This window comes from Sphaerodactylus townsendi, linkage group LG11 (genome assembly GCF_021028975.2).
Source record: "Sphaerodactylus townsendi isolate TG3544 linkage group LG11, MPM_Stown_v2.3, whole genome shotgun sequence".
In the NCBI taxonomy this organism is placed as follows: domain Eukaryota; kingdom Metazoa; phylum Chordata; class Lepidosauria; order Squamata; family Sphaerodactylidae; genus Sphaerodactylus; species Sphaerodactylus townsendi.
Genome location: NC_059435.1, coordinates 47,388,374 through 47,414,366, shown reverse-complemented (window position 1 = coordinate 47,414,366; position 25,993 = coordinate 47,388,374). Strand labels below are relative to the sequence as shown.

The window sequence follows — 25,993 nt, the reverse complement described above, 5'->3', positions numbered from 1 at the left end:
TAAGGAAATGCATAATGATCCCTTCATTTTTTTTAGGAAACAAGGATTCACAAAAATTAAAACTAAATGATGATCAGGATCCTGTTGGGTCATATTGGAATAGACCTAGGAAATCAGTTTGGCAAGCCTGACAGGGAACAGGCAGAATAGTCTGAAGTGAGATAATTGAGGAGTAGGTTATGGCAATTTCGGTAGGTTCTTGTTCTAGAAGAAACACTTTTGCTAATATACAATCTGAAACAATGCTTGACAGTGTGGGAGTTGTGAGTTTATAAAGATATATTTAATGTTTGACATTTGAAACCTTAATAAAGTATATGTTGGGGGGGGTGTTGTGAGAGGAATGGTGAACCACATTTGGGAAAGGCAGCTTTTAGAATTAAAGAATTTATCTTAAAATATGTGCAGTTGCAAATTAATTATGAAAACCACAGTATTCCAAATTCCTCTATAATTTCATTATCCAGAGATTTTATCATTACAGGTAAGGTCAAGCTGCTTATTTTGTATTTTGTGTTAGACCCACACTTTGCTAATAAGTTTGTAGTGGAAACTGCCCTTCTGAGCTTCTTGTGGCCACCTGTGTCAGCTACAACGCTGTGAGGAAATTTGCAGCAGGTGCCTTGTCAGTGATGCTGTGGTTCTGAACACTGGTATTACGGCCCTTTTGTTGCCTTTCAATGTCTCAGCATGATTAAAAGAAAAGGAGAATTTCTGTTGCAAATCTGAAAGCAGCAGTCTTCACATGTGTGTACTTAGGACTATACTGAAGGGTTTCCAAAACAGTCAGAAAATTAATGTTTTATATAAATGGCTGAAGTTTGCTCTAAAGATTTTTTTTGAGATGTTTATCAGTTTTACGCATTTAAAATGCATTACTTTACTCACATCGAACAATATGTTTGTTGGGCTCTGCGAGACCGCAGCTGTGATGTTGGGTCTGGTTAATTTTAGTAACCTTGGTCTGTGGCAGTACGCCAATGTGATACAATTGGGCCAACTGCATGGCAAAAGGTGGTATGCCTATATTTAAATAAAATGTAATTTATAAACATGAGCATATATTAAGTAGTGTAGCAGGTCAAGCAGTCCTTTTGTGTAGTTTCTTTAAAAATGGATGGATGTATTTTTAAAGCACGTTAAACTTTATTTTGTCAAAGTTCTTCACCGGAGATTTTTAAATGTTCTTCTTTTGTAGCTTTTACTTTACTGCTGATGAAAGACTGCTGTGTCGTTTAAGGGATAAGGTTTGGTGTTTCAGGAATACCTGTTGAGAATGGCTGTTAAGTCTGAGGAGCGCCACCATTCCTACAATGTCTATCATTAAATGCATCTCTTTGTCCAGCAGCCAAGGCTAAAATTGTTCCCCGTTCCACTATCTGTCCGCAGTATGCTTTGTTTTAAGACTGCACTATTTTTTTAAAACAAGTCACAAGAACAGCTTCTGTTCTGCCTTTCAACAGTGGCTAGAAGCATTATTGATTGAATTGATCTTGCTTCTCAGACAAAGACTGTGTTTAAGAGGATGCATATGATCAATTGAAGTCCTTTGCTCTGTCCCCGGTTATGTGAAAACTTTACAACATTATTTGAAGCTCACTTACTTTTTTTCTTCTCAAGAATATAGCTTGCATAAACCTAAATACCTTTATTGCCCCGGGTGAGATGCTGATTGCATATTCATATAAAGTATTAGACCAAGTTTGTGTACTGTTGTATTTTCATCTGCTGTTCTTATTCATGCTGGTATTTGAAATGTTGATTATACAGCAAAAAGTATAATGGTATATGTGTTAAACTATAGGCTGTAAGTAAATACTGAGATGACTGAAACTAGATCATCTGGGTTTGGGTGGGTGCAGATTTTAGATTGTATCTGCGTTTTTAGAATGGGGTTTCATTGTGTTTTTGCAGTTGTGACTTTAATGTTTCATGTTTTTATTGCAGCCTGTCCTAAAACTGTGGTACAGGGTGGGTAATTAGTGTGAACAGAGTAGAATAGAAACAGAATAGAATAGAAACAAGTCTTAACATAATTGTGGCTGGCAGGTCTAAGTCCAAAAGAAAGAACTGAAGAAAAACACTAGTAGACCTCAGATGTGAACAGGAATTGGTTTATTGTCACAGTATAACATAAATCTTCTTCATGGGTAGCTAGCTACAAAACAAGTATGCAGGCTGCCATACAGTCTTCTGTTTCTTTACCAAAGGACATTGACATTCATAGGCTACTTTAATTCATCCAACAGCATGCATGTTGGGAGTGGAATTTTTTTCTGTAAACAACAGCTGCCATGACCTGGATGGCCCAGGCTAGTCTGATCCAGGGGCGTACCGCCCAGGGGGACATATGGGGTCAAATGTCCCTGGGCTGCAGCCATTTAGTCATGTGGGGGTGGAAAATTGCCCTTCACTGCCCCCCCCATTTTTGTTTGGTCATGGTGGGGGAGGGGGGCCGCCCATACCCCCCTCCCTCCCTCCCTCTCGTTTTATGGAAAATATTATTTAGGCATTTGTATCACGCTAGTAAAAACTGGCACTTTGTATCTCTCTGACAACATGGCATTAATCTAGGACCTTCAGGTCCTCTCCTAAAGTTGCTCTTTCTGTCTTTTTATTGTTTTGGAGTATGTATCAATAAAGAACAGGGGTGCCACCTCTGTTTGTGCATGTGCTGAGAGAAGTGGCAGACTAGTGAGCAAGATTCCTGACCTGTGGAGAGGATTTGTGGCTCTTACCCATGGCTCGCCCTTCACAATGGTACGCTACCTGATGCTTAGCTTGTGTCTCAAATCTTAGCTCTCTTTGTCTGCTGCCCCAATCCTGGCCTTGACACCAGCAAGGTTATCTGGCTTTAGTTTTTCACCTTGTGCTTCGGTGGGGCCTAGACCTAGAAAAGGTGCAGATTACTTGTTTAGAACACCTCTGTAATATACACTTATAGAGCAATGTCAGGACACTACAGGGTTATTTTAAATAAACAGCCTTGCTTAAGATAATGTTTTTGATAAGCAAGGTAACCATTTTAATAAGCTTGTGAGCAATGTCAAGAATGTGTGTATCCAATATGAGCGCTTCAAGGCCTTGTTTATAGTCGCTGTCATAATTTATAGTGGGACTTTTTTGTGATGCATTCTATTACCAATGAGAAGCTCTGTCCTACCGCTTGTATTATACTCTTTTTTAATGCAACATTTCCCTTGTTGCTTTGGCTGATTTATTTTAACATGTTCCAGTGTATCGGCTTGTGAACAAACTTTACAAGAGAATAGAAATAGCTTGCACATGTAGAAGGAAAACTTGATTGTGAAAATATACAGATGTACATCCTTCAGCTTGGCAGTGACTCTTGCCACTTGGCTCTTTTTCTACCACAATTGTTTTCTGCAGTGGCTATCCTTCATGGTCCTTATGGTGTTTGTTTTCCTGTCTCCTTCTTCGTTCCGTCTCTGTTTTGTGTTGATTATTATATTTACATGAGAAATTTGGTATACAGAAGTAGTAACTGAATAATCGCAATGGTAGCTCAGCACATCAGGCAATTTGATGATCTAGATGTCTTTTGTTGTTAGGAATAAAAGTTGCTTTCTATTCCACCATTTCTCCAAGGAACTCTTGACTTACACAGCACTCCCCTTCTCCCTTTTATCCTCACATCAATCCTGTGAGATCAGACTGAAAAAGTGGCTGGACCAGGGTCACCCGGGGAACTTTTATGGCTGTGTGGAAAATCGACCCTAGGTCTCCCTCATTGTATTCTAACGCTCTAACCGTTACAACGTACTGACTCTTGCTGAAGAATAAAAACCCATTCAACCTTCTTCTGTCCCCCAGGATGGGCAGAGGGTAGAAAATGAGACCTGGACAGCATCAGCAGGTAGTATAAACATTCCTGTATTGATTAATTACTTTGGCTTTTGAGGTAACATTAGTAGGCTACCGTGGAGATTTATGCATTTTAAAGGGTTCACATGTCAAATAATTTGCAAGCCCTGAAATTTTAATTTGGTTTGTAAAAGTATAAAAATCAGCACTCTTTAAATTTTATAAGCTCAATAAACATAAAACTAGTTGAAGCTACTTATGATTTTCCAATAAACTTGATGTTTGGTTTGGAAATTTGGATTAGCCTTGTGGGAAGTGTGTGTTCCACCAGATTTTGATAATGAAATATAAGTTCATTTACTAAACTAAAAATAGCAAACAATAATTAAGGATGGAGTGATAGGGTTGAAATCAAGACAGTAAAACCAGGAAGAGTGTTTTCAGTGTTGTATTTATAGTGCTGGTGTTGGCATTGGTACTGGCAGAGCATCGTGTGACAAAATGTGGAGGTGAAAGGGGGAGAAAAGGAATGGAGGTTTTATGTGATTTATGTTTGATTAAGTTAGACATTGATATCTTGCTGCAATCCCAATGTGTGTTGTGGTTTGGAACAGTTTGAAAAAGAAACAAATGGAGGACAGCCCCAAGGAGTAGGCTGTCTACTGCAAGCCATCCTGTTGGTCTTCTAAGTGACATTAACATGACATGAGTAGAGTTGCTCATGAAAAAAGTATTTCTACCAGTATGTCATTGGGTCACATGGCAGCACCATAAACTGGGCTTTAGTAGATGTTAAACCACACCCCCTTTTGTAGTTGCTTTCTAACAATATAAGCCATGACAATCATTTAAAATTAAATTGAAGTTAAATGGCAATAAATCAGCAATTAAATGAATCAAAAATAGCTTCTGTAATCTTGAACCTTCATACCACTAGGGCCCCTTCCGCACATGCAGAATAACGCACTTTCAGTCCACTTTCACTATTGTTTGCAAGTGAATTTTGCTATTTCCCACAGTGACAGATTTGAACCACACTGTTGGAAGCAGATTCTTCTTTTTCAGTTCTTAAGTAATAAAACAACCCCACCCGCAATACAATGCTATCAGCCACACCTTTGCATAGCAAGTTCCACCCAAACACTTACTGATTGGTTCCCCATCCTGGGACATGGGCAATATATACCCCACTAAAACATTCCCTTCTTACTGGACACAGTGTGTAAAGACTTCCCTCTGTGCTACACCTCTGAAGATGCCAGCCACAGATTCAGGCAATACATTAGGATTAAGGTCTACCATACTACGATTACAGAACCCGGAAAACCGACAACAACCAGTTGAATCCAGCCATGAATGCCTTCGACAATACATAAAACAACCCAGTTTATAAAAATTTCAAAACATAGATAAAGCAATGCTTACATAGGACGACATCAAATACCACTCACAGGCTTTGGAAATATAATGTAACACATATTTATCATACTTCTAGAGCTAACATTACCCTATTTGACATAACATGGGATATTTAAGCTTGGTATCCTTTCAGAACTTATGAAAATACCATGTTTTTCCCCTGGCAACAGCAGCAAGCATTTTCTCTAATTCCAGCCAACTATCATATCTGAAATGAGGGTATGCTGTGAGAATGTTTAACGGTAGCAATGAGTTGACATTGCAGGATTGTGTAGTAAGTGACTTTTACCACTGCACATAAACAGGGCAGTTATTCTAAATCATAGTATCAGTTTCAGTCAGATAACCACTAAAATCACTGCACTGTGGTCTGCTGAAAATGCCATCATCCTTCATCTGCCACATTAAGCCCAGGGAGAGAAGGCGGCCGTAGTGGCTGCACCGCTGTGCAGAGGGATGAGCCCTGAACCAAGTGAAAAGATGTTCTGAAAGCACAGTAACCTTTCCTATGATGTGTGCCTTTTCCATTATATTTTTGACACAAAATGCTGCCGAATGATTTAATGGTGACATTTTGTTTTGCTGACTTCTCTTTTTCTCCCCCCCCCCCCCTCATTTAAAAAGAAACAAAAGTTGGTTCAGGGAATGAAAGAGTAGCCAGGCATTTTTGAATCCTGCTGCAAGAATCCGAAGTTGCAAAAGTACTGAATGTAAAGTTTTCTTGGCGCTCCGCTTGAAGATGTTGATTCTTTTTACTGTGTTTTAGGTATGTCCTTATCTCCTGTGCTATCTCTTTAGTTCTTTTTGGATAATTTATAGTTTTTGTGCAGAAATCACAAAGCATCTTGGGTAGGTTAGTGTTTATTCTAATTCTTTCTAGGTATCAGGCACCTAATTCTCATTCATCAAATCAATGACACTGAGCTCCATCTCTGCTGTTCTGATGTGTTCATTTAGAAGCTATTGTAGGAAGCAACGACTGACCGTGTCAAGGCAGTGCAAATGAACTGCAAGGGTGATCAGACCTCCCAAATCCACTCAGATGCAGTAGGACTTTTCCCTGAGAGGGATAGAGAGAAAGCCAGGCAGTAAGTTCTTAAATGAAAAGTAATATTTATTATGTTCACACCAAGAACATTTTCTAAGTACCCTATTATATTACATTCATGTTCAGGAATGTCTCCATACACACCCAGGCTAGCTTTTGATGCCACTGATACAACTCATATTGGAGGATTTCAACAAATATTGAAGGAGATTCAGCTCCACCCTTGCATTTTGCTGGTTTTTCATCCCTTTGTTTATTAATCCCCACATGGTTTCCATCTCTTCTTTTCTAGGAACAAGGTAGGAATCGACCAAATTCGGCTGATGCAACAGCTTTTTTCAGGAAAACAGCCTTCTGTTTGGGACAGCCTGGTGAAAATGTCCCTTTTCCATTTTGTCAGTAGGTTGCGCTTGGGTGGTCCTGTAGATTAGTTGGGTCCTGATCCAGAGGCATCTTCAGTATCTTATCCAGAGGTTGCCAGCGCAGTAGCTGGGATACCATTACAGAAGAGCCAAGCCAGGGAGGCAGTCATGCAAACTTTGCATTTCCTACAAAATGGGAAAAAAATACCATCTGCTTGTGTAGCTTGTGTTCACTACAAAACAATAGAACGGACTCAACTGCTAGTTTTAGCTTGCCTTTGCAGTGCCTTCAAGCAGACACAGCCACATCAAGCATATTCAGCCTGATGTTTATGCCTTCAGCATTCTGTAAAACAAGAGTCCGTTATTAATTAGAAATACTTATGTTCAGTTACACTGGGCACAGGTTAACAAAGTATGTTAGTTAAAAGAAAATATTAATAAATCATACATGGGTAATTTAAAAAATATAAATTCAGTAAGCCATAAGTTCAAAACACCTTCTAGGCTCTCCCATTAGAAGATGTCCGTCCGTCCGTCCGTCCGTCCGTCCGTCCTTCCTTCCTTCCTTCCTTCCTTCCTTCCTTCCTTCCTTCCTTCCTTCCTTCCTTCCTTCCTTCTTCACCGTCTGGTCTGTCTGGCCCTCAGTCTCACACCACCGGTCCGTCTTTCCTTCCTTTTCCTTCCTTTCCTTCCTTCCTCTTCCTTCCTTTCCTTCCTTCCTTCGCTTCCTTCGCCTGGTCTGTCTGTCCGATCGTCCGGCCCGGCCCTACTGGCCCTTCCTTCCTTCCTTCCTTCCTTCCTTCCTTCCTTCCTTCCTTCCTTCCTTCCTTCCTTCCTTCCTTCCTTCCTTCCTTCCTTCCTTCCTTCCTTCCTTCCTTCCTTCCTTCCTTCCTTCCTTCTCTTCTTTCCTTTAAAGCAAAAGCTTAGTCTGCCTCCACTAATAAAAAAAGAGGTGTATCTTTGTTTAAAAATCCTGGGGGATTTAGTTCCTCAGAGCCTGTAAGAAAGAGATGTTCTGGTAGACCTATGGTTGAGGGCAGCAATAGTATTAATCTTGGTTGGCCTCCTCCTTTTTTCCCCTTGTGTTTCTTTTCTTTACGCCATTATATGTTCTTAAGCTACCTCTTCCCTCTCTGGGTTATTTAAAGGGAAGGGTGTCTTAAGGTTCAATTTGAGATCATGTAATGTATGTTGTTGTTTCATTTTATAAATATAGATGTGAACTGCTGTGAGCCCATCTTGGCAGGGAACAGCAGTCTACAAATTCAATAAATAAATGAATACTCTCTAAAGTAAATGAATACTCTCTGAAGTGTGGGGAGAAAATTAAAAAAAAATCCACAGCATGAAGTGTGTGTCCTTGAGGCAGCATACAAAGAAGAAACTCTTCTTGTCTTAAGAACCTATGGCACTTGCATAGTTTGTTTGCAATGAAATGCAACCTCAGCAATTGTACCATTCTTTTTGGATAATGCACAAAAGTTCTAAGAAATTCCTTTACTCTGACCTGACTGTGTTGTTTCAAGAGTAGATTATGCTTGTTATGCTATGAAAACTCTAGAGAACTTTGTTCTTGAGTGTAGGATCCAATAGTACTTCTATATGAGGGACGGGCTTGGCTCTGTAGTAGGACATCTGATTGGCATTCCCAGATTCAATCCCCGGCATCTCCTGTTAAAAAATCTGGAAGGACATGATAGGAAAGGTCATTAGGCAAGCATCATTCGGGCCTTTACTCTGCAGCCATTCCTGGCCAGCTTCTGAGTCGCTTGGGCTTGGTGACTCTCCTTCTGACCCTGACTGCTCCTGGGGCTGGTCTTCTCTTTGACCCAGCATCTGGGCTTCCCAGATAGGGCCTTGTGTGGAACTGGTTCAGGTGGACTGGACAGAGAGGGGAGAATGTCGGGTGGCAGGGTGTCTGGCAGCAAGGGCCCCAGACAATAGAGTCCACCCTCAAAAGTCATTTCCTCCAGGGGGGTAGATCACTGTTACCTGGAAACCAGTTGTCATTCCAGGAAATCTCCTGGCTCGACTTGGAGGTGGGCATCCTTGGCTTGGCAGCAACCACTGAGTGACTTGGTACCACCTGATTTGCATGTCTCACTAGGCTAACTGCTGTGGTTTTATTTGACTCTCATATGCAAGCAGACGTTCAAGCTATTTCTTAGAAAACGTTGTTAAGTAGATGTGGTGAAGTGGGCCCCGTGGCAATGGGATTAAGTAGATGTGGTGAAGTGGGCCCCGTGGCAACGGGATACTTGTGAAGAATTTGCCATAATACTAAAAGTCAGTGGCAAAGTCAGATGCAGTACTTATCTCTCTGTAGGAAGATATTTGAGGGTAAGTGTCCACATGTTATTTTGTTGTCAGTGCACATCCAAACTTGGAAATATTTCTGATGCTTTCTGTATCTGAAGTCACAGAGATTAACTTAACGTAAGGGTTCTCAACAGGTGACTAGAAAAGACTCTACTTGCTTGGTAGTACTCTGCTTTTACACAAAAAGGGGATTTTGAGGCAGTGCTAGTCTTTGTTCTAAACTTAGTCCTAAATTTTCTTCACAGATCAAAATGACTGTCAAAACAGTGCTTTTAATCAACTTCCATGTTTTAATGGATCAATGAACTAGTTAAAATGTTGACATTTTTGAATATGGGTGACACTGATAATATTTACTGAACCTTCCTCTAGGTAAGCCGTACATTTACTCTTAGGAAATTAAGAAGTGTGCAGCCATGTTGTCCGTACTGAGTGGTCTTCAACTTTAGATCTTTAATCTTTTGGTGGCATGGTGAGATGACTGAGCTTACAGTCACATGACAGGAAGAGGCAGATCTAAGTTTATTACCTCACAGGTGTCAATACCAAGATCATGGACACCAGACCTAAAGCACAGGAAGCACAAGCCACTGTTCTGTAGCCAATTAGCTAATTTTCAGTTGTGAAAGTTCATAGTACATAAAATAAGCCAGGAAGATGGTCTACTGTATAGATACATTTTATTTTTTAAAATAGCTGTTAATGGGGGACTTGGCACACATACAAACGCATATGTGTTCAGTGAACACTATGACAAAAAACGTAGAAGGCCAAAGAGAAAAAGTAGATAATAGTATAAAGATGTTTCAGGAACAACTGTAGTATGTATTAGAAGCCAGAAAACAGCCAGACAAATCTTTAAAATATCTTTTCTAATATAAATGCTGCACGAAAGATAGTTTACATGGCTACTGATCCCCATATGTGACAGATGACAATTCAAGTGAAAACCTGCAGTCCACCAAAAGTCACAGAGCTGTCAGAAATTGATCTGAACAATTCCATGAAATGAGAAAAAGACATTTCCATGACAAAGCTATAGGACCAAAGAAAGCAAGTCTGACACTTGACAGGATAGATTTCCACCTTCTCCACCACTACATCTTATTGAGGAAGATGTCAGAGGAGGATTTTTCCCCCTTTGCGCAATATCAGCATTGGCTTAACCAGTGAACTTAAAATAGTGAAACATAAATATACAGACTTTGATGGCAGCCACAGAAAACAGATCAAGTTCAGAATGTATCTGAAAGAAGGCAGAATCAAGTCCCATCCCTCAGCCCAGAAGCCAGGATAGCTGTCAGTGTCGCAGGACAAACTACAAAGTCCACTGCAAAACAATCTAGTAAAGAAAAGCAACTTGTTCACACAGACTGAAATATTCATATATAGGACCTATACCCTTTTCCACCAAAAGATCTAAGCTCAATTCTGAATTAACCCGCCCATGTTTTCTGGACCTTCTTTGCAGTGGAATGCTCCACAGTGGTCAAAGTGCCTGCTCCCCGCCCCCTCGAAAGATTGTGAACATTGAAGAATTGTTTTTAACTGCAGCTTTCATCAAAACCATCATTCTGTGCACTATTGAACATTTTATTTTGATAAGAGAGCATTTATGTTGCCCCTGAACAACAACTGGCAAAACTTGCCTTGTTCTGCAAAGCGACGAAGACATCTTCCTCAAAACAAAAAGAAAAAACGACACGTTCACAGGATCACCAGGATAAACACATTTTATTACTCAAATTTTTAGAGTGAAATGGCCATTGGATTAGCTGCATGCAGAGGATGGGAAGGAGTTTTTAAGCTGCTTTTAGACTCTTTACAGGTGAGACAAGCGGGGTATAAATCCTCTAGAACATCTTTATAAGGTTCCAGATTCAATCCTCAGCTTCTCCAATTGAAAGGATCAAGTAGAAGGTTAATTATTTTGCGTGAGACTCTAGAAAACCACTGAAAGGCAGCATAATAATACTGATCTTGATAGACCAATGGTCTGTCTGTATATGACAACTTTGCGTATTTATGTGACTTAGATCACTCACTAAAAGTTACCTCTGTGTGACCTGGGGAAGGAGTTGGTGTGTGGAGAAGCCTGACGTTAAAAAGGGGGATCAGTGATCTTAACCTTTTCAGATCTATAGTCCATCTTTTAACTAAATCTTGCCATATGGAACCCACTTCTTTCTAAAGATACCTGTCTAACTTCATGCTTTTCTCTGTAGGGCAGCTGGATATGAGGGAGGACAGAGCTCTAAGTGCCTAATAGTTGCATAGAGGAGAGCATTTTGGTAGATGCAGCTTGACATACAGAGGTGAAAAAAGTTGGGCTTGCTGAAATTTCCTTTCTATGCAACTGTTAGGTGTACAGGAGCATGTCTTCTTTTGCCTTTGGTCATTCTCTCTTGGTCTTTTCTTTTGTCTTTTTTGTTTGTTTTTTAAAGGTGGTGATGCCACTGCTGCGACCGACATTAGTCAGGGTGCAACCTACTTGTGGGGCCTGAACCAATGAGCTAGATGGTCTTTTTGATCCTTTCCAGCTTTATGATTGTTAATGCCTTCATCTGTTTAAAGCGATCATCCAGCTTAATGGTAGGTAGCACACATTATTTTAAACCACACAAGATCATAGAAAAGATGTCAAGCCGTGGTTTTGCCAGCCACTGGGTACTCTATGGTTTGACATAAATACTATACAACTGTTTAAACCAATTTTCTCAACTGCACTGAAAAAAGTATTCAGGATTGTGTTTAGATATGTTAAACTACTATGGATGGTATTGGATAGTTCAAAAGGGAAGTTTTTTTAAAATCTAAATTTCAGGGAAGAAGGAAGAAAGCTGTCTTTTTTTCTTCTTCATAAATATTGAACATAACTATCAGATTTTTTTGCATTTAGCCCAGTGTATTCACGTAATCTTCATGACAGAGATCATTAATTTGTAATGGAGACAGGATGCATATTATATGAAAAAAAACAAAACCACTCCTCCGGCTTTTCCTAGCATGTGCAGCACTATAGCAAATGGCTAGTATATAGCTATTGTTAGAGGCCTTTCCAAATAGCAAGGAAACATGCCTGTATCTTTTAGAATGAAAGAGTGCCAAGCCTCATGCAGGTGAGCAACATAACTTCCCATGTAGATATAGAATTTCTCCTTTTTCTCCTTTATAAATGTGTGAGCCCTCCAGTGCTGGCTGAACTTTGCATGCCACCCCCAATTCAAAAATTGTACCAAATAGATGCATTGGAGGAAGATGTATAGCACTGCTACTTGGCATATTTTTGGCTGTGCGTAGTTAGTTCTTTTTTAAAAAAATTGTCTGGGAAGATCCTGTAACTACATACCAGAGAACAGTCCTGATAGGGTTACATCCACGATGATAGAACTTTCTAGAAACTAATCAGAGAGCTGCTGGTTTGAAAATTGCTGCAGGCCCCAAATATTATGTATGCTGTGATGTTAGCAAGGGCTAGAAAGGAAAGTTGTTCTGAATCTCAGTTGTTCCTTATCTGCCTTTAACACATGGATGAAACATAGCAGGCAGTTTCAAATATACAAAACAGTATAATGGAAGGTGTCTAGATGAGGCTGTAAGAAAAAAATTAAAGAGAGCTAATAGAAATCCAAATCTGTGACTGTCAAACTGTGTGATGTTGTGTTTCTCACACTCAAAAATCAAATTGTCTTTACAAAATGTGTGGCTGTTATTGATAAAAAGGTTTTTAAGCTGGTAGTATGTGCCAGTTGTTTAAAAAAATCATTCCTTGGACATAGTATTATGAATTTCATATTGCCACACAGCCTCAGATTTGATGAGATGGTACTAAAAATTGTTCTTTCTTTCTTGGTTTTTACTAAATTAAGATGTGCCCTACGTTATCATGTCCCACATTTGAGTAATTATGTTTGTGCATTTCACTAAAGCAAACCAGCTATGGCAGAGACTATTGCTGCTGAATGCAAACTCCTCTTGCATCTCCTTAGTAAGGTGATGTTCCCCTCATGTTCATTCTAAGTGAAAGGAGATGCACAAAGAGACTGGAATATTCTCTAGTATATCACATTACAACTCAGTGAAGATATGCAGAGCAAACAAAAATAATTTAGTCATGTACAAAAGCAAAAGTACATCCATTCATAACCCTTATTTCAAGTGACTGATCACTTCCTGGGATAGATTTCTCATGTTACCCATTGTGGTCAACCCTCAAAGTACCTTATGTCACAACCTGTACCAAAAGCAATTTCTTTATTAAAAAAAAAAGTAATCGGAGTTTCATGTAGAACTGAGACATCTTCCATGGGTTTACAAAGCAGCTGATTGCAAAAGTAAAGTAGTCTGCTTTGATTTTATTGTGTGAATCTGATACGATTTTTGCATTTCAAATCCCATAGATTCGGGTCCAAACATAAAACTGAATATAAATAAAATTTACATGCACTCATCAGTGTCTCAGATGGTCCAAGAATGATTCATGTTTTTTATACAGATTATTACTAATTGGCAGATTTGATATACATAGTGAAATAGTTCTTATGTGCTGTTGACCATTTTATGCTCTTAATTTTGCTGTTTAAGCAGTTTTCTTTCAACACACATGTGCACATCTGTTCTTTCGGTTTTTTAATATGCTGCTTGGATATGGCATTCCAGCCCGCAGTTATCCGTTGCTGTCTTGCCTTTCTTTCATCATACTGCGTTTGAGTTCCTGATTTCTTAAATTAAAAATAGTCAATGAGTTTCCATCAAAAGTTTTAGAGCATAATTACCAGACTGTCCACATGACAGCTTTCCTAAGTGAAGATAGGATAAGAAAAAAAGCATTGCTTCATGTTATCATCCACTGGTACACGTGGCATATCTTCCATGTTTTCTTTGACTCTGAAGTGTGATACCTACTGTCAGACTTTCCTCACCCTCCTGCCTGAGCCTTACTAGGTCAAAAGAAATATATGTAAGTTCCTTTTATTTTTCCTTTGATAGAAATTTCTGCATTAAAGCAGCAGATGCAGCTGTCAGCATGACTGCACTTTTGAAAGCCATATTGGTTTGTCACAAAATCTAATCAGACTGTAGTTTGCTAAAAGTTGTCCTGCAGTGGTTGAGTTAGTTTTAAATAAACATAATAGAATTAAGTGGAAGTGCATTCATTTGGCTATGGAGATATGTATATTAATAGCAGAGCACTCCCTTGGAAATCCCGGTAGTCCTGACTTGCTTTCATATTCAAATACGCCAGAAAATTTGCAATAGAGAGAAAACAAAGAATTTTTCTGTCTGTGTAGGAGAGGAAAAGGAAATTTTGGGGAAAATGTAAATGTAGGCAGTACTTTTTCTTCTTTGACAGACTGAATCTCATAAGTTACAGTATACAAAATTGTACTGTTTACATATTTATGGCATTTGTGTCAGTTTCTACAAACAATATTGTGACAATAATCATTCCCTTTTTCCCCTCTCTTTTGCTGTCATGCTATAGCTGACTAAGGGCGAACCTGTAGGGTTTTCAAGGCAAGAAAGGTTCAGAGATGGCTTGCCATTGTCTGCTTTTGCATCATGCCCCCAGTATTCTTTGGAGGTTTCCCATCCAAATGCTTGGCAGGTCAAGGCTTACAGGGTGTGACTGGCCCAAGGTCACCTTTTTTTTTCCTTTTTGAAGCTTAGAGGAACAAGGAAATTAATAGATAACATAAGCCTAGAAATGTGGCAGTAATTCTAAATTGTCACATTTCAGTTGGAATCTGCTCTGATGTTAAAATGTTTCATAAAACAAAGAAACTGCTACGACTGGTAAACGTTAATCTTTTTTTTATCACTTTACTGTGTAGATACTCTTCCTGAGACTCTACTCTGCCACAACTCGTCCTCGGAGGCAGTCCTGGAAACTTCTTTTATAAATGTGATTTTTAAGCTGTGGATAAGACTTTCAGTAGGACACAAATGAAAGGACAACAATGTGTTATTTGACTGATATTATTGATTGTGATTAAAGATAGTTTGCTTGTAGAATGTAACCAATTGATATGTTACTTGAATGGACACCAATTAATTTATAGGTATTTTCTTTATACTAATCGGGCACATTTGATATATGCATTGCTGGAAAATATTGGAATATCTGTCAGAATTGTTCTGTTAAGAAATTTCATCTCCTGTTGTGATTCCTTAGCAAATGATGATGTACAGTACTTGGACTCACTGAAGAATGAACAGAGCCTATGGGACTTCATACTTTTTTTGATGATAGTGAATGGAAAAAGCAATCCTTTGTTATTTGTTGCCTGTTCCGCTTTCTGTGCCTCTTAATAAGTATATTCCTATATAAATTAGTGTACTGAGTAAATATATGTAAAGGATGTCTTTTCTGTAAAATGTCCAGTGTGGTACAATGAGATATGTAAAACATTTCACACTTTCCCATAAAAAAAAATCTTGCTAGAAGAAGCTATTTTGTTTGTCTGATAGTGCAAACTGGGCTGGGGGGGGGGGGACCTGCTCAGGAGGCAGTGTGACTCCTGCACTGGCATAAATGCCACATGCACCAGTGTAAGGCGCATTTATACCAGCACTCTGTGCTTCCACCAACGGGGGCATTCCCAGAGGTTAGGGCAGCATTTGTTGGCTTCCTGAGCCCTTTTGACTCAGGAACACCCCATTTGCCTGTGCCAACTTACACTGGCAAAATCAGTGGCACAGCCTGTTGACCTTGGGGGAAGGGGTAGAGTTGGGGGAAAGGGTAGAGTTGCTTTGGGCTTTCAGTCAACAGTGCAGCAACCACAGTGCAGCCACTGTGCAACTACCTCTCCCCTCAGGATTGCACTGCCATCTGAACAAATTTGGTTTCATTTCAAAATTTCTTGAGTAAACAAGAACTAATCCACATTTGTCTCTATTTAAATGGCTGTGATAGAGAAAAGCATGAACCCTGTGAGACTCTCTTCCAGGGGTTGTGGATTCCGGGTCTTGAGACTGTTGCTTCCTTCCCTAATAAATAACAATTCTTGCAATGTTCTGAGCACTAAAAAGCTGGTTATCTACTGTTGCCCAACTTCAAAATTAATATACAGATAAGTATAATCTTTCCATAGCAGAAGAGTGTTACTTACATATTTAATATGGCTTGACTTGAAAAAAGTTTATGCCTAAGTGCAAGGATCTCTGGACTATATATGTTGCAATCATCCACAATGTATATCTATATGGGGCGGCTATATTTCCATTGCATTTGCTTTCACCACTGCAGAGGAAAGGTACTGTATTTTAAACTGAAAGGTAGTTTGGCTTTTCAACATTGCAAGAAACTTCAAAGAAACTCTCCTTGTGGGTTCTTATCACTTCACTGGTATTGGAAGTTTTTGATATATGGCAGTAAAGTAACATCTTGCAGTATCTTAGCAGGTATATATTTCCTCTTTTAAAGGATGTTTCATACCCAGAGCATACTAAATGAAAGCTGTAGAACAGCAGATGATGAATTAGTATATTGGAATTATTGTGGGTACAGGTTATATTATACAGTATTTGGATTGTTCAATGAAATTACTTGAATTCATCAGTTACACTGTTTGAAATACCGGTAGGCATTTTTGTCAATACAGTGGCACTCTGATGAACATGGGATTCATCCATGAACAGGATCAGTTGAAAAGAGGTTGGATTCCTTAATAGTTGGGTGGTGACCTCATGTAATTGTTGGTATACTTGAGCTCGTTATGCACCAAGAACTGTGCGTTCTTTATGTTACTGATTTTAAACCTTTTTTTACAAAAGTGATACAAAATTCATACATTGCTACCCATAATGTAGACTTCACTTGTGCCTTTTATAGCATGTATTCCTTTTTTATATGTGGGGAAATTATTAATCAGTATGTTGTCAGTAATTGCTAACTACTGAATTTAAGGGGGGAAATAGCTAAAACAACAATCTGATTTGTCCTATACGTCTACAATCTAGTAGTTCTTTATAAACAGAGGAGCTGTATGTATACTCATGGAGTCTGCATACTTGTATTGATTTGAGGTATTTTACCTTACATTTTCTCAAGAAGAAGTTGATGATGTTTTTGTAAATAGGGTTCCTACACAGGAATGAAGTGAAATGTCAAAACTTGCATTTACATCATTGTGTGCATGTAGAATTCTTCCAGGGGGAGGGGGGAATAAATAGGTTGGGTTACATTTTGTTCTATGGTTGATAAGTGTTTCATTTAGTGCTTTTTAAATTCTGTTTCGTTCACTATTCATTTGTTTAACCGTGGATTAGTTGCACTTTCTTGAGAGTTCATTTATTCGAGAAGCAGCCTTTACAATGATTGTGACAATATATACTTCAATATTGCAGTAGGTGTAAAACAGCAAGTGTTTTACCCGTTTGTAGGCTGTTCACTATTGCAAAAGTGGATATTTCAGCTGTATATGGACATGTTTGCATACCTTCTCCATTTTTGGCTGGGCAACATTTGAAACATCTGTCTTTTATGATGTAATGCAAACTGCTGCTTCATTTTTTGAAGATTAATTTTACAACTTCTGGAACAGTAGGATCTAGACCAGGGGTAGGGAACCTGCGGCTCTCCAGATGTTCAGGAACTACAATTCCCATCAGCCCCTACCAGCATGGCCAATTGGCCCTGATCTAGACAGTGTATAGTAGTGAGAAGTTCTGGTTCTAACTTGCTGGTTGTCTGTGTGTTTGTGGTTTGTAGATTCTTCCAATCCTTCGTATAATTCAAGTGATCAGACTTTGGATAGGAAACATAATCAACAAGGATGCATGAGTGCATGTCCAGATGAAGCAGTATAAATAGTGCTTAACACAAGCACTTTGTATACAATTTGTGATAACAATCTGACCTATGTCAATATTAGAGCTTGCATCGTATGTTTATCTAGAAATCTAACCCCAACAGGTTAGTCTGTAAGAGCTGAATTCTATTTTTTTCTGAGCAGTTGCAGAGGTACATAGTTCAGTTGAGCAAAACTGACAAAACTTTTAATCTCAGTTAAAACTTCTTTTCAATGACCACTTTCAGCCTGAACTGAAACCTAAAAATTATGTGTATTCCTGTAGCTCTACTTTTGATGGAAAACATGAAATGGCGTCCCTTTTGAGATCTGTAGATACAAATGAGATTGTGTCTATAAACCTTACAGTGGTGTAAAATTCTAAGTCTGATAATTTAGCAGTTTAAAAGCTTCCAAGTCAGGTATTCTGATGCCAGAAAGTGCAGTCATCTGCTTCAAGCTGTTTCAGTCTCATATCTCTCATCATAAAATCATTGTAATGTGTATCTCTCCATTATGTATTCACAACTTATTTGTAGGTTTCCTTAAAATTGTGTTTTTTTCAGACATAGTGGCAGTATTAAGTGGTACATAAATAGAATCATAGTGTTGAAAGAGACCGCAAAGGCCATCCAGTTCAACGTCCTGGCATGCAGGAACACATAATCAAAGCATTCCTGACAGATGGCCATCCAGCCTCTGTTTAAAAAACCTCCAAAGAAGGAGACCCACCAATTTCCAAGAGAGTGTGTTCCGCTGTTGAACCCCTCACCATCAAGAAGTTCTTCTTAATGTTTAAGTAGAATATCTTTTCTCATTGTTTGAACCCGAGTCTCTTGAGCAGCAGAAAACAAACGTATTCCCTCTTCAACATGACATCCCTTCAAATATTTAAGCCTGGCTATAATGTCACTCCTTTACCTTCTGTTCTCCAGACAGGCAGCCCCATCCAGAGGGGGAACAAATCCCCTATTGGAGCTGGTGCAGCCCTGCGCCAGTGTGGGTGCCCACCCCACTAGTGCAAAGGGCAGATATGCTGGGAGAGGGGCAACTTACCCAGGTGGCCAGAGGTGGGCTGGGGGCAGAGCCAACCTTGAGCAGCAGTGGCATAGTGGTTAAGAGCAGGTGCACTCTAATCTGGAGTACTGGGTGTGAGTCCCTGCTCTGCCACTTAATCTGTGGAGGTTTATCTGGGGAACTAGATTAGCTTGTGTATCCAACACATGCCAACTGGGTGACCTTGGACGAGTCACAGCTCTTCGGAACTCTCTTAGCCCCACCCATCTCACAGGGTGTTTGCTGTGGAGGGGGGAAGGGAAAGAGATGTCTCTTACAGGAGAGAAAGGGGTGGATATAAATCCAAACTCTTCTTCTTCTTCTTGGTCAGCTTCCTCCAGGCCTTTGCCTGCTGGAACACTCCCCCTGCAAGAAGCCCTCCTTGCAAGGGGCAGGACTGCAGCATTGCTGCCTGTCTCCAAAGGTTTGGGATTGGGCTGTAAGCATACCGAGCTCCCTAAGTCTTTCCTCATAGGGCATGAATTGCAGACCTTTTACCATTTTGGTCACCCTCCTCTGGACATATTCCAGCTTGTCAATAAAATATCCTTTTTGAATTTGTAGTGCCCAGAACTGGATACAGTATTCCAGCTGAGGCCTGATCAACCTGGAATAGAGTAGTACTCTACCTTCCCTGAATCTAGACAGTAAATAAGATGGATGTTCTGCTTTTGGAGTAATATTTGTGAAGTCCTTAAAGAATTCATTTATTAATAAACAATTTCAGGTAATTACTTTTGCAACTAAAAAATGCTACAGGCGATCTTACACATGCCGAGTAAAATTTTTAATTTTTTAGAGCTTTTATTTTTACAATTAATTACTATGACTTAAAAAAACTGTGAAGTGTAAGCACTTTTCTTCAGTGTTGCATTTAGACAAGCCAGGTCCTTCTCCCCCACCCACCCCACCCCCATGTTAATTGTAAGACTTCTGCAGGCAAGCTGATAAGACTCCCTCCTGTGCAGGTAAGTGCAATGTAATGAAATTGGACATGTGTGCTAGGCTTTGTAAACAGAATGAGATTGACCCCCAGCCATTATCTCATTTATCTGATTTACATTGTAAAATCAGGATCTACAGTATTGATTAGAGCATAATTAGCTAATTATGAACAGGAAAATACAGAGTTATGTGGGGTTTGAACACAGCAGGCTGAACTGCTGAAAGATTTCCAAGGGCATGAGCAGATGGAGATCACTTTAATAAAGAATAAAGCAGACGTGTTTCAGGTATGCAAGTATCTAATAAACTTTTCTTGCTGTGCAGAGATATTTGACCTCAATTGGGTGTTTTTGTTTGTAAAAAAATATGGTCTGTCACCTTCTGATTTTTTTATTGTTTTGGTTTAATGTCCTGATCCTATAGCTGATATCATTGGATCTTTTCTCTGGTTGATGGATCCAGAAGGTTACCTGATGTCTCTTGAAAATTTTCTAGCCCTGGGTTGACCTATGAAATGCAGAGATAATCTGAACACTTCAAATTACTGCTCCAATGTACCCTGTCCCCAACTTTGGAGCTTGGGATGATAAAATCAGTCAGCAGATGGCTAGGGTGCAAATGGAGGAAAATTCAAAGCTCATGCAAACAAATAGAGGTTAAAATGCCTTATTGAGTGGTGGCATATATGTGTGTGGCATATATGTGTGTCAACGTCTCTGCTATTGTTGTATCCATGCAGTATTTTCTAGCTGAATTTTCTGGGTTGTGAAGGTGCTTCCACTTGAGGATGAAGATATCTGACAGCGTAGGCTCGGAAAATGTACAGTCTTACTATGTCTCTTTTGTGCCACATTTTGCAGATAAAATTGTTGATATTCTCCAGGATGCCACAGTTAGTTCAGATCAGTCTCAGGAGCAGGAGCAGTCTGGTGTTAATTTCATGGATGACTTTCAATTGTTGAGGTCTGATGAAGTGAACAAACCTATGAGGAATGTTTGGCCACGTTTAGACTTGCTTCTTGCCACTCATGGCTGATAGTATTGAGCTGGGGCAGGTTAACTAGGTGGATCTGGGACATAATAAGCACTTATTTGAAATAGGGTGATGTTCCAACCACTTAGAAAGAGGCAGTCATGCCCTTCGGAAAAAGGCATCCTGACTATTTCGGATCCAGTGATCAACATTCCGTTCTAGGAGGAGACTGGTCATCTAGACCAGGAGTCTTTAGCCTGTGGCCCTCTGGCCAAAACATCTCTATTTACCAAGGCTTTTTCTTAAAGGCTCCACCTTTTAAGTGGCACTGTTTGTGCCCTGTTTCTATATTGAAGGCTGTTTTATGGTTAACATTTTGGGCTGTTGAGCATTGTTTGATGCAGTTTTTATGTCCCTTTTGCACTATTGACTTGTTTTATGGCTGGTGTTAATATCTGACCATTTTGATGGTTTAACTTTTGACAGTCTTGTTTTATTGGGATTTGTTTAGCTTTGTTGAACTTCTTTGAGAATTTTTTGGAGAGGAATGGATCCCTGACTTACTGGGGCCCCATTTGCACCCCATGGGGAGGGGCGTGCCAGCCCGTGTGCGTTTTTCAGCTGGCATCTCCCAGCGTTCCAAAGCTAGAGGTTTTCCTGGTGGCCTCTTCACTCTCCAGTCCAGTCAGGCTGGGGATCTACTGGGGGTAAGCCAAGCAAGTTGACCTGAGCTAGAAAATGTTCACTTAGGTCCATTTGCTCAGCTTAAAAGGGGCTCTCTCACCTCCTTTACTTCAGTTGATGGGGTCATTCTGATTTCTTTCTTGAGTGGTTAATTTAGTCTTCTTGTCTTAACTGTTTGGTTTCATAGATCACTATTGTCACAACTGGCTGTGCAGGGTGGGCATTAGAATGGATGTTTGGCCATTAGAATGGATCCCTTTGGGCCTGTGTGCCCATCATCCTGGGTGGGGGGCTCATTAATGGGCATGGGGGGGTCTCGGGGCTTGAGTGTAGAAGGCATGGCCAGCTAAGGGCTGCTTGTCTTTTCTTGTTTCAAGGTGGCAGGGGATCACTCAGTGGCTTATACCCAGATGTTCCCATATCACTGTCATTCCAATTCCGAACCTGTACAGATGATCTGAGGGACAGGGGTTACAGATCAAGCCACAGGCAGGTTGCTCGATGCCTTGCATCCATTGCTGTATACCAAGCCACCCTTTCTGCAGCTGTAAACAACAGAAGTTGGGGCCTGTTTTACTCACACATGGTATTGTCTTGTTTTCTCCCCAGCATCCACCACCTTCTTAATGATGAGACCACAGGTGGCATGTAAATGATCTAAATATCAAAATGCCATAAACATGTTAGATCAGTGGTGGCGAACCTATGGCACTCCAGATGTTCATGAACTACAATTCCCATCAGCACCTGCCAGGATGCCAATTGGCCGTGCTTGCAGGGGCTGATGGGAATTGTAGTCCATGAACATCTGGAGTGACATAGGTTCACCATCATGGTGTTAGATCATGCTGCTTGCATTGTAGCTAAATATGATGGCAGAAATATTAAAAAATTAAGCTGCCAGCAACACAGTAGCCCGGTTTATTCATTAACTAGGCTAATAGTGAAGAACCAGGAGTGCAGCCGCCTCTTATCCATGCAGCTAACATAAGGGTTCAGACTGTCCATAATTTCTGCACTCCTTCACTACACCTCCATCCTAGAACTGCTTGCAGATTTTTCATTTGGATTCTATCTCTGTACTAACATCAAACCATTGCAAGATAGCAGTTGACATGATAGAGTTTTACCAACAGGTCGCCATGCACTACCACTGTGAAGATAATATTATTGCAATGCTTATTACTTTTCTTTTAGCAGCTATAAAAATTTCAGCTTCTCTTAACTTACATTAATTTCTTTTGCAACTTTTGACTCTTGTTTCTTATTTCTACTAAGCCTAAATTATATTGCCAAGCTTTTTACTGAAAGATAATATTTTTCATTTTTTTCTGCTGCTGTTTTATTAAGTTGATATTATGTTTCATTGTGATTATTTTGTCTTTGGCACTGGACACTGTCTAAAAAGACTGGTAGCACACATATTTAAATAAAATATTGCTAACATTGAATTCTGTTTCAACATTTCTAACCTTTGTTTTTCTCTGCTGTAAGTATTGTGGGGAATGAATATAGAGTACTGTGGAGTTCTACCCTTGGGGAAAAATATTTCAGCCTTAGCAGATGATTTTTGATCAGCCAATGTTGGTTGTAATTAAGAACGAATTTATCCTTAGTTCAGATTGGGAAATGTATTGGTACTCCTGTACGACATGGTTTGGTTATCTTCACTCACCAGTGCTATTTGCCCATTGGCATCCATTTCAGCACCATTTTGTTAGAACACTTCCCACAAGTTGTTAGTAATCAGAATCTTCTCATAAAAAGGATGAGTAAAAAAATAAAGAAGCCAAAAAAGGCTAACAATTTTGCTTCTTTTTATGATGGTAACTGTGAGCCTTGTTAACTTTAAAGAAAATCTGTTTGGAATTATTCTCCTTTTGAATAAACAATTGTTGATCCTTTTGTATTCTACCATAAATGATAACTTTAGAGAGGAAAATATCTCAATTATTTTCTCAAAGAAAGCCATGTGCTTCTCCTGAAGCATCTTCCTTTTATATCGTCTCTACCATACATTACTTGTTGCAATATATAATAATTTCAATTAAAATATTTAAAAGCTATTATCTCTGTAGTATAGAATGAAGTTCACATTTTAAATCACTTATTCTCACAGCATTATGCTTGATATTTCCTAAGCGGTTTCCTTTATGTGAAGAAATCTGACTAAATTTGTTTTGAAAAGACATGCTCATTAATTCATAAAAATAGGATATATGCAAATGAAGTGAAAACAGCTGCTTGTAAGAGACATTTCTCTCAATGTGATGTAAAATTACTTTTCTTCCTGTTGAGCATGTTGTTGTTTTGTATTGTATAATGTGTGTTGTTGTTTTGTATTGTTTAATGTAAATACCTCTTTGGACTGACCTATGCATGGTGACTTGAAGTAAGCCCACAGTTCTACAGGATTTACTGCCAAGCACACCACAAAAGCAGTTTAAATTTTGCTGAGTCTTCCATAAATGTTGACATTATAGTATTATTTATTTTCCACTCCGTTATTTATTTCAATTGATAGCCCACCCTCCTACTGCAAAGTAAGGCTCAGAACAGCTCGTGAAAAGTAGATAAAAAATTAATGAATAACACTTCTATTGAACTCTAAAATTTGTTGACACAGAAGTTCTAGTGTGCGGTTGACGCTCAGTAGTCCACCTCAGTGGCCGTCTCTTTTGCCTTTATGGAAGTGTAGTTCTTGTTGGAAAAAATGTACACAGGAACAGTTTATGCACTGATGGTGTTATGCAATACTCTTAACAGAACTATTTATGGTGTTTGTTCTAGCTGACTAAAATGATAAACAACTTTGTCATATGGCTTAACAGGCCTTTCAGAATGCTCTCATTGTGGTTATATCCCTGATTGAATTTTACCATGAAAATACTTAAAGAACTGTAAAAATGCTGTATGTATCAGCTTCGTCACTGAATATTAAAGACAACTATCTGTTTTTAATGCAGGTGTGACGAGTGCAGGCTCTGCTATCATTTTGGCTGTTTGGACCCTCCCTTGAAAAAGTCGCCCAAACAAACTGGCTATGGATGGATTTGTCAAGAGTGCGATTCTACATCCTCTAAAGTAAGTTCAGGAGTCTTGTACAAGTGGAAAGAATTTAGGAAACTTTTCGCAACCGCTCTTCTTGATTCCATATGAACACACCATTTAAAAATATGATTCTGTCTCTTCTAAATGTTACAGTGAAAATGTCTAACGTTCTAATGGGCACCGTACCATTAATTGGGTTTGTTTAATATTACTGAAGATATTTTGTGTGTGTTCTTGTGCTAGTCCAAAGTTTCCTAGAAAGTTTTAGTGACCCATTTAACTGCAGAAAGTTTTATACTTTGAAAAATGTAGTAATAAGTGTTTTTGGTATACATATACTAAATTGTTTAGTGTGTTGTCCGGGCTGTGTGGCCATCGTGTGGTAGTTCTAGCTGCTAATGTTTTGCCTGCATCTATGGCTGGCATCTTCAGAGGCATGTTATGGTAAGATGTGCCACGCAGAGAAACACATCATACCGTGACATGCCTCTGAAGATGCCAGCCGTAGATGTGGCCCAAATGTTACGAGCAAAAGCTACCAGATCACAGCCACACAGCCTGGAAAATCCACAACATCCAGTTGATTCCGCTTGTGAAAGTTTTCAACAATATATTGTTGGATACTGCTTAGCTATTTTACCTTAAAGAGTTTAGTAAAAACGAATTAACTGTAATCTATACAGACATTTAGCAAGATGTCGAACAATGGAAACAAGATAAATGTAACTTGCTGTTGCTGACTATGCTTGAGATATTTTAATAGATTTATTTGAAAAAAATTGATGTCTTAGATTTTTTTTAGTGTTCTGTGTAATGGTGAAACAGTCTATTATCAAAAAGAGAGGACCTCATTGTCCAATATGGTATTTAAATTTATTTTCTAAATAATGTATTTTCTGAACTTCTTCAGTAGCTATGGACATCCAAAACATAAGGTAAACTGTGAGTTTTAAGCTGCATTTTTCCTTTTCAAATCAGATAATGCTGTGGGCTGCAGTATTTGTTATTAATCAAATCAATCTTCTTTAAGCAGATATGTTGGTTAGCATAGATAATTAACTGTGTGGTATAGCCTGGACACCTAAGCCTTTCTGAGCACAATCGTGAGGCAGTGTTCAGTCCTTGGGTGAATTGAAATTGATGATGAATTCCTACCAGTCCTTTCAGCCAAAGCTGTTTTTCTGTACCATGAATTAAAACGATCTGTTAGTCATTGAGGATTTTTTTTTACCGACCGCATTACTTCTTGAGAACTATAAATCTTAGATATGATAAAATCTTAGGTTGCATTGTTTTCAGCATGGGCAAATTTAATGGCATCTGAATGAACAAATGGAACCCAAAAATTGTCTTATGAGGCCTCCTTGTGGCTCTTTCATGTCACTGTGTGTCAGTTGCTTGTTCATTTTCATTTGAAAACAGCTTATTCTCTTTTCTGTTGTCGGAATCCAAGATAAGCACCCTACAGCAAATCACTTTGCTTTGGGTGACAATTGTTTTATGAAAGTATAGTGGC

The 25,993-nt window shown here is 39.2% G+C and overlaps 1 protein-coding gene across 10 annotated transcripts in view; it reads left to right on the top strand.

The window, feature by feature from the left end:
* PHF14 (PHD finger protein 14) overlaps positions 1–25,993 on the top strand; it is a 155,731-nt gene that overhangs the window by 65,259 nt on the left and 64,479 nt on the right. For 9 of the 10 annotated variants that reach the window (XR_007245796.1, XM_048511563.1, XM_048511569.1 and 6 more), the window contains one exon: positions 24,393–24,510. Coding sequence is in view for 9 of the 10 variants with exons in the window: in XM_048511563.1 (XP_048367520.1) it covers positions 24,393–24,510 (118 nt within the window). In the remaining variant the exon portion in view is untranslated. Of the gene's footprint in view, positions 1–24,392; positions 24,511–25,387; positions 25,413–25,993 lie in introns of all 10 variants that reach the window. The other variant, XM_048511571.1, reaches the window with a different exon arrangement.